The sequence below is a fragment of the Loa loa genome (genome assembly GCF_000183805.2).
Source record: "Loa loa unplaced genomic scaffold supercont3.10, whole genome shotgun sequence".
Classification (NCBI taxonomy): Eukaryota; Metazoa; Nematoda; class Chromadorea; order Rhabditida; family Onchocercidae; genus Loa; species Loa loa.
This window is the reverse complement of record NW_018108190.1, coordinates 159487-173428: the sequence shown is the minus strand read 5'-3', so window position 1 is coordinate 173428 and position 13942 is coordinate 159487. Positions and strand designations below refer to the sequence as shown.

Below are 13942 nucleotides of genomic sequence, written 5' to 3'. Positions count from 1 at the left end.
TTAGAAATTAGCCCTTATGCAGCGTAATGAAGGAGTCGATATCATCAAAACATCGCAGAAAACGCCTTGTCAGGCTTGTATATCCTGGAACAAACTTCCTTGCCAGGCTTATATATCCTGAAACAAAGTCATCACTTTTTTTCAAGCAGTCACTTATGTGAATCTATGAGAAACCAAAAGCGCAAATAGTAATTCATCTCATTTTTTATTTTTTGCCTTCAATTCTTTGGCCCATTTTCGACATTTTGGATTAATTAATAGCAAAGTTTTGGTACGAACATTTCGTTACGCAATTGGCATTAAATGAAACAGTCTTGAAAAGTTATGAATGAGATGCTGGAGAATCAAGCTAAAGCGCAATATGTACCACAGATGTGTCCGTTCGTCTACATTTGTCTCCGATGCGAACAGACATTTATTTGAAATATACTTCTGTTTGAAATCATTCAAATTGCCTTCAAAGTGACATTATTTTCATTGACTGTAACAAAACTTTCTTTATCATAAAATAGTGATAACTTATCAGTCGCAATTCTGAAAAAAAAACTTGTTTAATATCAGTTTCTGGTATCATTTCCTGTCAGCATTTTTTATCGGCTCTATTACTTCGTTGTTTTTCATTGCTCACAAGTAATATTTCTTGATGCTTGAATTTCATTTTTAAACTACAACTTCATCTTTTTTTATTCCACTGTCTAAAGGCGTAGCCATTTTGAAGAAATATTCTCAGTTTGTTTCAGTATTTGCTTATTTTTAATTAGACTTTTAGTTTTGGCTAATATATTGTCAAATGGCACTCCATTCACCTCTCAAATTTTCTTTTGTATCTTTTCCAGACAACTATTCAAGCCCAAAAATTCATTACTTCCAACAGATTCGTTAGATTTTTTCATTTTTCATTCTTCATTATCACAGTACTTTTTGTATAGATAGCAAAGTAAAATTATCCAAATTAATGTCCGACTAATAGTTTGTGAAAGATTTTTTGAAATTTGACCTTCACAAAGTTTTTTTAATGAGATTGAGAGAAGTTAACCATGCCTTTTCAAGGAGTTCTTGAAATAGAAATTGTACCAAGAAAATTGAACTAAAGTAATGGTTCTTCTAATTTCTTGTGAGTTACAAAGTTTAGTTTTTTAGGCTTCAAAGCCACGTCTTTCGAGTATCACATTCTCGACAGTAACAAGTGCTACCGGACTACCAACAATCGCCGCTGAGCCTTCTAGGCCACGATCAAGCAGGTTGGGTCAAGAAACTTTACTTTTTGTGGAAAATTTTCTGAAACCTTTGTTATTAAGAAATATTTCAATAATAGTAGGATTTTGTTAGCTGACAAATCACTTATTCAAGTCAGTTACAATAACAGTTTTGTTTGATAGCTAGACTGTAGTTAGAGAAAGTTGATGCCGCACCTTTTCCTCCTAATCAGTTGAAATTAATTGAATGTTACAATGAAAATTTGGAACCATCAACAATTCAGGCCTAAAGCAGACCCATTTATTTTCCGGTAGATGAAATCGAATTTTATAGCTACTGGAAACAACCAGATCGTGAAGGTTGCAAGAGTGGAGCTAGTCCGGAGAATAAGCATTATTTTCAGCCACAAACATCCAGTACTCCTATAACTGATACCACCACCCTAAGCGGTATTATTTTCATTTTATTCTCTTTAATTTTCACTAATTTAAAGAATTATTTTTTCATATGAATTTATTTGTAGATGAAGAAAAGCAAAAGGAGGACATTCCACTGATTAAAACCTCCAAAAATAATCGAGATACACATGATGATGAAGTCGATGTGAATATCGTGGCCTGCACTAGGTATTTTCATGACCGTAAAGCCTTTGTTACCGTTTACACCGTATTTCGCTATCGTATCCTTTTTGCCGTATTATCCACGTCGGCATATATCAAAGTTCAATGTAAAAAATTTTTAAGCTAAAACTGGACATATGGTATAAGATTTGACAAAATCATGAATTTTTTTCCTAGTGTTCAAAGAATAAAATAAAATAAAAATAAAAAAATAAGAAATGCTTCATAAAAAATAAAAAATGTTTTATAGTTTGGGAAGAATTGAGGATTCCACGATACGTACATCAGATGGTACAAATTATAATTACAAGGAACTGAATTCAGATGAAGAGCTGGCCAGGATCGCAGAATGGGGCTTTCCTATTTTTCATTTTGCTGAGTGCCATCCGACAACAACACTTAGCAGGGTATGTTCATTTCTTGCAGCAAACTTTAGATTTTTATCAAAAATTAATAAACGAACAACTTTCATCGTTTTCAAGTTGTGCAAAGGACTGTGAAGCAATTTTTAAAGCATCAAGAAGTTTTAGCTTAAACAATCATTAAGAATTAAGACTCGATTGAATGCTAAAAATATGCACATTTTCTCAATACCTGAAATAATCATTCATATCGTAAAATTATAACGTGTATTTTGCTTTTCAGATAACATATTCAGTATTCCGCGAACATGACCTTTTTCGGATTTTCAAATTATCGCTAAATAAATTTTTTAATTTCTTTCATTCATTGGAATGCGGGTATTGGGACATTCCTTGTAAGCATTTGTAATATACTTCACTGATAAATCAATTCTATGGTATTTATTTCTACTTTTAGTTTTATTCATCCACAGTTACAGTAGTAATTCACTGATAATACTTTGAAATGAATAACTTTCCAGATCACAATCGTATACATGCAGCGGACGTGTTACACGGGTGTTATTATTTAACATGTCATCCAGTTTGTGCGTTCCTCGGAACACCAACCAATAATACTGAGCCTTCACTGTCTATTTCTGATAATTCACCGTTACCTCTGTCAAGCAGTATGAGCACACTTGAAGTACGTTTTGTAGATTTTTCGAAAACAATTCATTTTAATTTCTTTCAGTAGATTTGAAATTCATTTGAAGCGTTGTTAGCGCAATTAGTACTCTACAAATGTTTCAAAATCTGTATGATCTGTCACTTGTAACTCTTAAAATTTTGTCCTATGATATTGAACTGCATTATAACCAAAATCTGAGACTGCATAAGTTTCATTTCGATTAGAATATTAACCCTAAAAAGGACGTTGACGTCTATAAGTACTACTTGTCCCCGTATTTTTCCAAATTCTATAATGAACTTGTTGACTTGATACTCTCCTTCTTTCTCTCTCTCTCCCTCTTCCTCTCTCTATACATAAATTTATCATTTATTTGTTTATCTATTTATTTATTTGACCATTCATAAAACATTTTAATCTTTTTGGAGAAGAAGGAATTAAAATATTTAATAAATGATCAGAAGAAAAAAATATATCGAACGGGTAGTTGTCCCTTCTTATTTAAAAGTAAGGTTCTTATATATTTTTTTCCAGTTGATGGCTTTATTTACTGCTGCAGCAATGCATGATTATGATCATCCTGGCCGAACAAACGCATTTCTTGTCGCAGCTGAAGACAAAAAAGTTCGTTCGTTTTATTCTCTTCAAATTTAAATTATAAAAATTGAAATTGTAAATTTCAGAAGAAATTACTTCTTTCTCTTGATTAGCAATTGAGATGACGTGTCCATCCTTCACATTCAAATTTTATCAGTTACGGAGAAGTTTCTGATTATATATCAAACCGGTTAACAAAGGGTTCAGACATTTTTTGGTTTTCTCTAATTGTACTGTTCCATTTTTTCTTTTTTCATATAGATAAAAAGTGTTTATATATTGCTTTTTTCGTGAACGTTCTCTTTCTACGCCAAATTAATATTTTCTCTATTTAAAAAAGAAAGATGACAATCAGTATAATGAGTGACATGTTCGTTTAGTTGGGACATAAGCGCCAAAATCAATGCATTGAACAAATCCAATTTAATATCCATACCTAATAGATCGTTGTCTGTTTTATTTGCGTACAGAATTGTTTCATTCTGCAAAAGTAATAAACAATATTTTTTGGCAACAAAAAGTTTCCAACAAAATCAGAATTAGCGATTAAATGCAAAGGATCTAAGTTAATCAAACTTCGTAGAATTATAACAGTTCGAGAGAACGAACCCTTTTGACTTTTTCATTGGAGAGATTGGATTGATGAATAATAGCTAGTCGGACTATAAAAGGAACTAATAATTAATGATTAGATAAGATAATTTAATGATTGGGATTTTTTATCCTTTGTTGCGTCTCTCAACCTTTGATCTAAATATCAGCTAAGCTCGTAAGTTTCTCCTATCTGGGACAAAGAAGTTGGGATTCAGGAGGAATTCTTCAAATTATTAGTCTCATTAACTTAGTAGACAGTCAGTTACTATTATTTAACCAATAAAGAGCACGCAATTTATTAGCGCTATAAAAGATACTATTTTCCAACATAATCATGATAAGAACGAAAAAATTTAAAAGGATTTAAGAACGGGTGACCTGAATTTCCAGAAAAGGATGTTTTAAAAATTAGCAATTAAAATTATTATGTTACAGGCTATCTTGTACAATGATCGATCAGTATTGGAAAATCATCATGCTGCTGAATCATGGCGTCTGCTGTCGAAACCAGAGAATTCTTTTATTGAAACGTTGGATGCCGCTGAAACGAAACGATTTAGGTGCTCTATTAATGTTTGTGTTTTTAAGCTGTCAATAAATTTGTCACATGATTGGCCGATAATTTTACAATTGAATTTTGTGCAGTTCACACAGAGTTGCTTACAATGAAGATAGTTAAATTTTTAAATTTTATTCATTTATCCATCCACTCTAGAATTACATTGCAATGTTATAGCATTACATATAAGGAATACTTATGCTGTTGATCCTAAAATGTACTTCACCATTGTAATGTTAAATATGTCAATTACGACTTGTGGAAGATGACTTTCTTTGTGGTACTTCTTTTTTTCAGATATCTTGTACTGGAGTATATCCTCGCCACGGATCTCAAACTACATTTTGATATCATAATGCAATTTAATGAAAAGGCACCAGATATGGATCTAGGCAACGAGTCAGATCGTGTTATCATTTCACAAATGCTCATTAAATTTGCTGATATCAATAGTCCTTCTAAACCATATCCACTTCATCGTCAGTGGACCGATCGCATTTGTGAAGAGTTTTATGCTCAGGTATGTATTTGAAATAGGTAAACTGATCCGGTCTGTAATGCTCATTTTCTCTCAACAGTGTTGGAATTACTCTAATGAATATTTTACATAAATGTACACTCTCTTAAACATTAAATGACAGTAAAATGTTTAAATAAGCCTTAGCTTTGGTCGATATTTAGTATTTTAGCAATTTGTTTTCAGATTCTCTCTTCCTACTTAGATTTATTTACAGATTAAGAGTGCTTAAATTTGTTCTAGGGCGATGAAGAGAAAAGACGTGGTATGGCAGTATCACCATATATGGATCGAAATGATCCAGCAGTTGCCAAATTACAGGACTCATTCATTTCTCATATAGTTAATCCATTAGCTGTTGCTCTGAATGAAGCAGGTCTACTGCCGATTTTACCAGGTCTGGAAGAACCTGAATTGATCATCAACTTGAAGCACAATCATCAGAAATGGCTCAACGAACTAGAAGAACAGATAGCTTCCACAAAAGTCATGGGATCAGGCAATATTGCGCCTGTGCTCAATCAGCCGTCTTCATTATCATTCAAAACATCTGATAATGTAATCGTTGAAGAGGTTTGCCATTTATCTTGAAATGTTTAAGATCAGATTGTCCTTCTATCCTTCCTACATTCCATTTCTCTCTTATTTCCTTCTGTTCTATCTATCCTTTCATAAAAGAATTAGTATATCGCAAAGTAATTAATATTATTCTGTTGGCGAATGACAATGATCAGTGAGAAAAGGACATGAGAAAGGCAAACTAAACCATCTGAAAAACGATGGAAATAACAAATAAAATTTTGTGCCATATGAAATGTAACATGAATTGCTTAAGTTAAGCTTAATGAAAAAATCAAATCCACATCAAAGACAGCTAAATTTCATTATTTACATTTTTTTTTTTTAGAAACGAATTCAACAGATATTGAACAAAAAAAAGAAAAGGAAAAGAACAGTGACAGTGAGAAAAGGACATAAGATAATGAATTAGCTTTAATTAGTTCTCACTTTGTTTGATTAAAACTTTTTCAGAGTAGTAATGAGGAGCAAAACAGTGAATCGTGTAGTAAAGATTTTGAAAGTGAGAACGGATATTCAAGCGAACATATCCAAGTAGCTTTTTTCTACTTTTATGAATTATTTTTTTTTTCCATTATCTTCCCCTACTTTTATATAGTTTTTCTTTTTGTTTTGTTTTTTATCTGTGGGAAATACTTCATTTATTCCTATAAAAAAATTTTCTATGCCTGCACTTTATTTTTACTTTATTTTACTCTCTGCTACCTGCAACATTTGTTTGTTTGTTTTTTTTTGTCTTTTCTGCTCAACATTCCTCTCAAGAATTTACAGTTCAACGGAAAATTTTTTTAATTTAAAACTTTCAGTAATGGTATTTTTGTGGCGATTGGTTTGAAGCGGTCAGTACCTACTGATATATGTGCTGGTCATTTTTGCTGATACTTCCTCGCATGTTTTATCCTCAAATATACTTGTTTTCTCACAAATTGAATTTATTTACTGGGAATAAAATAAATTTTTTCAAATAAAACTCTCATCAGTAATTTGATTTCTCTCTTTTAAAGCTCGATTTCTTCTCTTTTTTCTTATCTAACATACTGGAGAATTTCTTCATCACCATAGTAGAGTGTATTAGAATCGTAATGAATATGCCGTGAGATTCTGTTTTTCGCTCACAAGAAATTGTAGCAGAGTCGTGTGAGTAGCTTTGATATTTAAAAAAAAGAGGAAAAGAAATTTTAACCATGAAGGGCTCCTTACCCTAAGGCATATATCATCTTTAACTTCCAGAAAATATTCATGTTAGCAAGATCCAATTTCAAGGTTTGTTTATTTCTCCCGAAAGCAATAATATCAAATATGATAGCAAATTGCTGTTTCAAAATTTGATCTTCTTGAAACATTCAATTTTTGTGATTTGAGGCATATTCGATCGGCTTCTTCAAATAATGAATCCTTTTCAGCTTTTCAATTCAAATAACAAATCATTAAAACTAAGGTAGATTTCTTAAAAATTGCTCCAAACTTCTTTGGCACTAAATTTTGAAGGCAAAGGCTAAGTTTTGATGTGCAACTTTCAGTAACAGTTAAAAATATGATTTTTAAAGAGAACGAAAATGATGAGTGTTTTTGATCGTTCTCTGCGTATGCTTTAGAATGATGATATGTTAAGCAGTTTAAAAAATTATATCGGAAATGAAATTAGTAGTGGGACAATTGATCTCTGTGCTTTTGTAAAAATCCATTTCTTTTTTTTTTGTTAAATTTCATGAGCAGTTCTCGACACTGAAACAGTATTATTCATTTAAGTAATTTAGTTATTTTTATTAAAATGAAGTCATCATATTTTAGAAAGCTTTTTTGTTTCCTTCTCCTGTTACTCTTTAAATTTTCATTTTTCATTTGTTATTTCCAACACACTTATGCACCACATGCTTCTCAGTCATTGATTAACATGCTTTAAAAGTTTTATACAAGACAAAGATTCTACTTTTTTTTTGTATTAGTTCACCGTGTCGTTTGTTAATGGTATTAGCTTGATATCAGTGTATTCAATCTTGGTTTTGAAATTTCAAGGAATGTTTTATCTAGCCAGTTGACTGTTTCTTCGAATAGTAATCCTGAATTTGATTAAGTTTAAATCATTACGGACTGACGTATGCCTCATCACTACTCCAATTCGTCACACTAATAGACTATTTATCTGATAAGTTATATTGTTTTCAATTTAAATTATTGGGTAAATCTTGAGAAGAATTATAAAAATGGACCAATTTATGGGATTCATGTTGTTTTTTTAGTTGAATTTTCTGTTCTTTTGCATGTGTTGTTGTATTTTGTTGCATTTTTCTTCTTTTTTCTTTAATTCAGTTTTCTCTAAATTTTTTTCTTTTATTTCTTTAATTTGTTCCTTTAATTCGTTAGTGTTCAAGTCAACTGTAGAAGTAATGCAACGTCTCATCGTACTGCAAAATGATATTTTGAAAAATTTTGAAAATATTCCAAGCTTAAGTTCAACATACTTCCTTATGAGGACAAGTAAGGAAAAATGCGTGAAATATTCTTGACAGAAAGCTAGCGTCGTTCAACCTTCTTAGCCTGCATGGTTCAGCCTTTCATTTTTGATAGCAAGGAAGGTTAAGGCACTTTTTTTAGTTTATTTGAAAGCAATTTAATAATTTAAGTTTGAACAGTCAAAATTGGTGCTGACATACGATGACAGATTGGCATGTTCCAAGAGAGAGAAAAAAAAAAAGGAATAATGTTTTGCTTGATATCGTATTAACAATTAACAGTCTAAGCGAACAGAAGCAAGCAAAGACTGAACCAATGAATACTGAAAGAACACTGAAATGGCACTAATATGAGGGATTATGTCATAGCATTTGACGAGGTTGGGACAAATTCATTCTTTCTAAAATGAAACAGAACGACTGCTTCTATGAATCATTGAAAAGTTTGCTCTGTCATTTCATCGCCGAAATGGCATTACTTAAAATAATTTGAATAAAACAACGTACAAGATTGCAGAATGCTATGCGGCAAAATGGTTTTTTTAGTTTTGATGTAAAAAGAAAAACCGCCAGTAACGGACTTTTAGCAAGCGGTCTAACGATTTGCAGGTAACATGCAAACGGCGCACTGAATACCTTATCTGCATGCAAATAGTACTACTGCTCCAGCCATGTATGACGAACTTTTAGCAAACGATGCAACAAGTCGCTTGCTTGTCCGCTTCATTAAATAGACTATAAGATGACTTCCTCCCTAGCAGACTGCCCCTAGACTTTCTTCCTGCTTCCGTATGCTGCGTTATTTCGCCGAACGAAATGAGTACAGTTATACGTGGAACCTGACTGAAAGCTCTTCAACGGCAATGTGTCACAGTTCGAGTTCGCAAAAAAAAGTATGTCACGTCCGCATCGAGCACAAGTCACTTATTTCGCTATCTTGTCCTCTCTCCTTTTTCTTTACTTCTCTTTGTGTACATGTCTCATCGTGTTTGTTGCATCGTTGTTGAGTGTCATTAAATCGATCGGGAAAGATAACGGAGAGCAGAATACACAGCAACCACTAATGCTATCGGAGGCATCGGTTAGACTGCACTCTGATGTCGTCCTCATTATCGAGGTCTAACGAAAATGTCTCCTTGCAGATTTGTTTTGTTTAAGGAGGATCTAAGCTGGTAGTACTTGACACAACTTTAGGGAATATTTAGGATTCCTTTTGTAAATTGTCTATTACTATTGTTTGGAAAGTGAAAGGTCGTCGAATAGTTGCACACTTCGTGGCTTTTGATTTTTGTTTTATGGGAATCAATATTTTTCTTCATTCCAAAAGTGAATAGAACTTGAAAAGAAAGTGTTTCACACCAGAAATTATCATGCATTACTGATATCACAATAATAAGCATTTGAAATGGATAATTTGGAATCAGAGAAGGCTGACGGAACGGATTCTCTCGGATTGCATCGATTCCGGAGACCATCACTATTCTGAAACGTCTTGCATTTCGCCTTGACAAGAACATAATCACCTTCAATAAACTACTTGCAATCAGTCTGTAAGCTGTGTACGGAGAACTGGAAGCGACAAGAAGTGACAGTTCAGGTTCTACTACTGAGACATTATAAGTCGTTAACTCAAAAATTTTGGATCAATTGGGAGCCACTGGTTTTTGTTAATGGGTCGTTTATTTGTACTATATTTGCAACTGCAAATAATGCTACTCACCGGGATAAGAGTAATCCTAGCTATCAAGGATGATAATGCTCGAGTGATTTCGATTGTGGAACAATTTGAGGATGACACATTTTGGGAATTTCGTTCAAAGGCAGTGCGACGTGCACAGGTTTCGAAAAAAACTTGGAATGAGTACGTGAAATATAAAGGTAAGCAGCATTTAAAGTTTACCATTGTACCTATGAATAAAAGGATATGCACACGAGCAGTTAATCCAGTTTTCTCTCTAAGCTATATGAATATATTCTGTATAGTCGTTCTGTATGCTGTGACGAAACAATTCAATAAGACATCTTTACACTTAGATCAAGTTGACTATAGTATGTAACCCCTGTTATAACCATACGTTTGCACAGTCATTCTGATTTTCACTATTCCCCTTCTTCAGAACAAACATGTCGCTTGGAATTCGAGAAAGATGTAGAATCAAAGGCGAAAGGCTATCTGAACTGGGAAGAAATGGCTTTCCACAAAAGTTTACGGTTAAAGTAAATCCTGATATTATTGTAACTAGTGAGATTTAGCATAATGGACTCTCAAAAAGCTTCTGGCTAATGCTTGTCATAGGTTTTGAAGGTATATAATATAATTTTAGGTTATTGCCAAGCTTGGCAGCCGGTGATGCTTTATCATACGAAGATGCAGTCATGTTATCTAATGTAGATAGCCGCCTGATTTCACCAGAGCCGGAATCGCTTTGCAAGGTTGGCGTAATTGATGATAGCGATCAAAACGAAGTTGCTGAGAAAAGCCGTTTTGAAGATACTTTGATAAGTCGGCAAGTTATTTTTTCGTAATTATAGTTGCTATTTTTTCTCTTTTCTTGAAACTCATTACGAAATTCATTTACGATTTCTTATGTTTTTGATTTATTTTTTGCTTTGCTTTTCACTATTCAGTTACATTGCAATATAAAATTTAAAGCAGATGCTGCTGGAGTTTTGAATTTCTCTGAAAATATAAAGAATATTCCAAATTCATGTTAAGGATGACGCCTTGGAAGCACTGTAGGTCTTCTATAAGTTCGAACAAGTTTTATATTTTGTCCTGGTTCTTGATTGATACTGATTGCCTCAAAAGGCTGAATTCTGTTTTTGTACTATAAATAAAAGCCTTCATCTTATTTACTGGGTTTTTTTTACTGTTTCGTATGTCTTAAAATGCTCTAACATTCACTTTTATTTATAGTACAAAAGGATTTAAATGAACGCATCTCTCTTGCAGTGGGATTCTCTTCCAGTAATAATTCTCCCTGTATGCATGATTTTTTTACAAGAAATAGGACTTTTCCATTCTACTTTCCCCTTTTTTTCTCTTCCATATAATACGGGACTGATAAATTGGTTTAAATTAGGAGATATGAAAAGTTTCTAGGTTGTACTGATAGTTTAGTAAAAAAACGAGTAAGTAGCAAGTCTGAAATTTGGTTTGCTAAATCTTTTTTTTGTCATGATTTAGTGAAGTGGTGAAATAGGGTGGTATTACAAGTTAAAAATTATTCCTTTTATTTTTTATTTTTTAAAGGAGAGATTTTCGACTACAGTTCATCCATACACCACTATTCTACGTTTATTTTTTTCTCTTTTTTTTCTTGTTTACAAACATTCATTTCATTATCCATCACAATTAGTCCTGGCACTTCATTTATTCAATTACTGCATACTTCATTTGACATTTGTTTTTGTTTTTGCTCCATATAATTTGAAAATAAAAGCCAATCATAGATTGTTATAATTGCTTGTAGATTGTTCCGGAAAGAAATACGGGAATCGGAACAAGGAAATTCAGAGCATTAAGCATGATCAGCTGTCTGATTCTTAAGCTAATTTTGATTGCATCATAACAAAAAGAACTCGAAGGATCTGTGCTAATCAATAACTAATTTGTCTAGGAATTTCATGTAGAAATTCTGAATATTGAATTCACAAACTTGTTGAATGACTTTGTGAAAATGTATGTCAGTCTCTTTCTGGTCGAAGGAAATTCTTGGAACATTTAAATTGGTTAATTTATAATTTTCCCTTAGGAGATTAGTAACAGATATTCTTAAGTATCATTTGTTCTAGATTAGATGACAGAAAAGTGCAGTTGAAGGATTTTTTATGAAGAAGACTGAATACATTATAAAAAAGTAACTACATACTTTTTCTACTTGTACTTTATATCAGCTAATTTATTGCTGTAGCATCTTTCATGTGTTTTCCCATCAGTATTGATGTATTTGCTGTGAATCATTCTTTGATATTTGTATATATTTATTTATTTGTACATATTCATTAATTTATTTATATACCTCTCAGGCAGTATTCGTTTTTCTACCTCTTTGGTTCAGCAGTGTACATCATTTATGTACTCGTATTGTCTTTCATAAAAATGTTTGCTAATGAATGAATACTTTAACAGTGTCATTACCATGTGGTGCAGGAAAATCTTTTTGAACGATGTCATGAAGATTTATTTTATTTTTTGAAAGATTTTGATGAGATTTGTTTTATTAGGTTTTCCTTACTTGTATTTTTAATTTGGTCTGTTCTTTTTCGTTTTCTCGTGTACCGTTTATCTTCGACTTTTGTTTTCTTTGTATGTGGAGGTGTGGAGATGAAATTATGCCCTTACAAAAATAAGGAATTCCAGAATGGAAGGTCCTTGACTGCAAGAGTAGAAGAAGTGAGGTAAAGATTTCTGCATGATATTAATCTCCTTTCCGATCTAATCCCATTGATGATTTTGTTTGATATTTCAATGTGTTGCAGAATTTTTGCTGTGCCAGTTTTCGACGACGATTACGACTATTAGAATAATATTTCGAAGCAGTATCATACAAACTGACTGTAGTAATAGCTGCTGGTGATAATTTTTAATGAGAAATGACAAAAATTCATGTGTTTAACTATTGGTAAGTTATAAATAAATGGTAAGCGCAATGACCATTTGTCTTTCCTCGAATTGTTAGCGGTTGAAATTCAAATTCACATTTGTGCATTTATATTTACTGTTCCTGTATGAAAATGCTTCACTGAAGCGTATTTATGAGTATTAGTGATTATGAACCGTTATCATTTGGGATATGTTGTGTTTTCATAATTTAAATTGTCACTGCCGCTCTGGAACTTGTATTGTTTATAGTGTTCACTGTTTCTTCACCTTGTTCTTTGTGAACACGTTTCGAACTTTGTTCGTGAATGCGTAGTGATAGTGGTAAGCATTAAATGTATTTTCTTCAAGTTGTTCATAATTGGATTTATCCGACTATTATGGTGAAAAATGATCGAAATTAGGGAAATCCCTGTATTATAATGATTTAAATCCCGACTAACGGTTTCGCCGTGATTGCTAAGTAATTCGCCGTGATTGCTAAGTAATTCATTATAATGATAATGTTTCAGTTTGCAAATTTAATGAGACTTTTCTTGAAAACTTGTTCTTATGTGATCTTCATTTATTAATTTTCGTTTCTTTCGTAAGATTTCAATTGATAATTTAATAATTATATTCCTTGCTACATTTGTAAAAGAATCCTTCGCTGGAAATTATCGAATTGTTGCTGTCTGTTTACCATCAGATTGTCAAAGTTATAACAAAGGAGATAAGGTTTAGTACTCAAAAACATAACCAAGTAGTGTAGTCGAGTAGTCCAATGATCTAAAAATTTCCTTTTCAAACTTCTAACTGAGTGCAGGAATTTTTAAGATTTATTCAATATTTCCTCCTCCTCTGTGCTTTTTAGTTTTGGCTAACAAGTCCAGGAGATTCAATCAACTTTTAGAAATATTAAACCGTAAGAAAATATATGGAATGATTCCAGTTATGCAATCAATTTACAATATAAGCTTTGACAAGGTGTACGCACACTGCAAAATATTTAATGATCTGTATGTTACTGCATTTTAGAAATTTTATAAAACCCAAAAGTTACTTGAGGTTCTATGCAGAAAAAGCGAGAGAGAGTGATACAGTTGAAGAAAAGGAGCTGTTCCATATATATATATATATATATATATATCCATTGCACTTGTCATATTCAAATAACTAGTCAGCACAAAGTGCTGACGTTGAAAATTTTTT

At 32.3% G+C, this 13942-nt stretch overlaps 3 protein-coding genes across 3 annotated transcripts in view; 2 read left to right on the top strand and 1 right to left on the bottom strand.

The window, feature by feature from the left end:
- LOAG_16611 (3'5'-cyclic nucleotide phosphodiesterase) overlaps positions 1 to 6666 on the top strand; it is a 26017-nt gene extending 19351 nt beyond the window's left edge. The window contains exons 6-17 of the mRNA XM_020449263.1: positions 1141 to 1241; positions 1531 to 1646; positions 1721 to 1823; positions 2068 to 2224; positions 2463 to 2574; positions 2701 to 2864; positions 3384 to 3473; positions 4476 to 4600; positions 4897 to 5119; positions 5360 to 5689; positions 6149 to 6229; positions 6502 to 6666. Of these exons, the coding sequence (XP_020307229.1) occupies positions 1141 to 1241; positions 1531 to 1646; positions 1721 to 1823; positions 2068 to 2224; positions 2463 to 2574; positions 2701 to 2864; positions 3384 to 3473; positions 4476 to 4600; positions 4897 to 5119; positions 5360 to 5689; positions 6149 to 6229; positions 6502 to 6504 (1605 nt within the window). The 3' untranslated portion in view covers positions 6505 to 6666. The remainder of the gene's footprint in view (positions 1 to 1140; positions 1242 to 1530; positions 1647 to 1720; positions 1824 to 2067; positions 2225 to 2462; positions 2575 to 2700; positions 2865 to 3383; positions 3474 to 4475; positions 4601 to 4896; positions 5120 to 5359; positions 5690 to 6148; positions 6230 to 6501) is intronic.
- A 1814-nt stretch (positions 6667 to 8480) lies between these two features.
- On the top strand, positions 8481 to 11753 carry LOAG_00700 (hypothetical protein). The gene is made up of 4 exons (XM_020445522.1): positions 8481 to 10026; positions 10266 to 10365; positions 10473 to 10655; positions 11622 to 11753. Exons 1-4 carry the CDS (start codon positions 9819 to 9821, stop codon positions 11671 to 11673), a joined length of 543 nt encoding a protein of 180 aa, XP_020304031.1. The 5' UTR covers positions 8481 to 9818; the 3' UTR covers positions 11674 to 11753.
- On the bottom strand, positions 8835 to 9258 carry LOAG_00701 (hypothetical protein; the record flags this gene model as incomplete). Its single annotated transcript, XM_003136241.1, has 2 exons — positions 8835 to 8991; positions 9110 to 9258. The coding sequence occupies 2 exons, from the start codon at positions 9256 to 9258 to the stop codon at positions 8835 to 8837; spliced, it is 306 nt and encodes a 101-aa protein (XP_003136289.1).
- Positions 11754 to 13942: the final 2189 nt, after the last annotated feature.

What these genes read in the sequence shown, in the direction of transcription:
- LOAG_00700 (XM_020445522.1), top strand. Translation starts at nt 9,819, where the DNA reads ATGGGTCGTTTATTTGTACTATATTTGCAACTGCAAATAATGCTACTC. An exon ending in TGAGTACGTGAAATATAAAG is followed by an intron (nt 10,027 to 10,265) that starts GTAAGCAGCATT and finishes CCCCTTCTTCAG; the next exon opens with AACAAACATGTCGCTTGGAA. An exon ending in CACAAAAGTTTACGGTTAAA is followed by an intron (nt 10,366 to 10,472) that starts GTAAATCCTGAT and finishes ATATAATTTTAG; the next exon opens with GTTATTGCCAAGCTTGGCAG.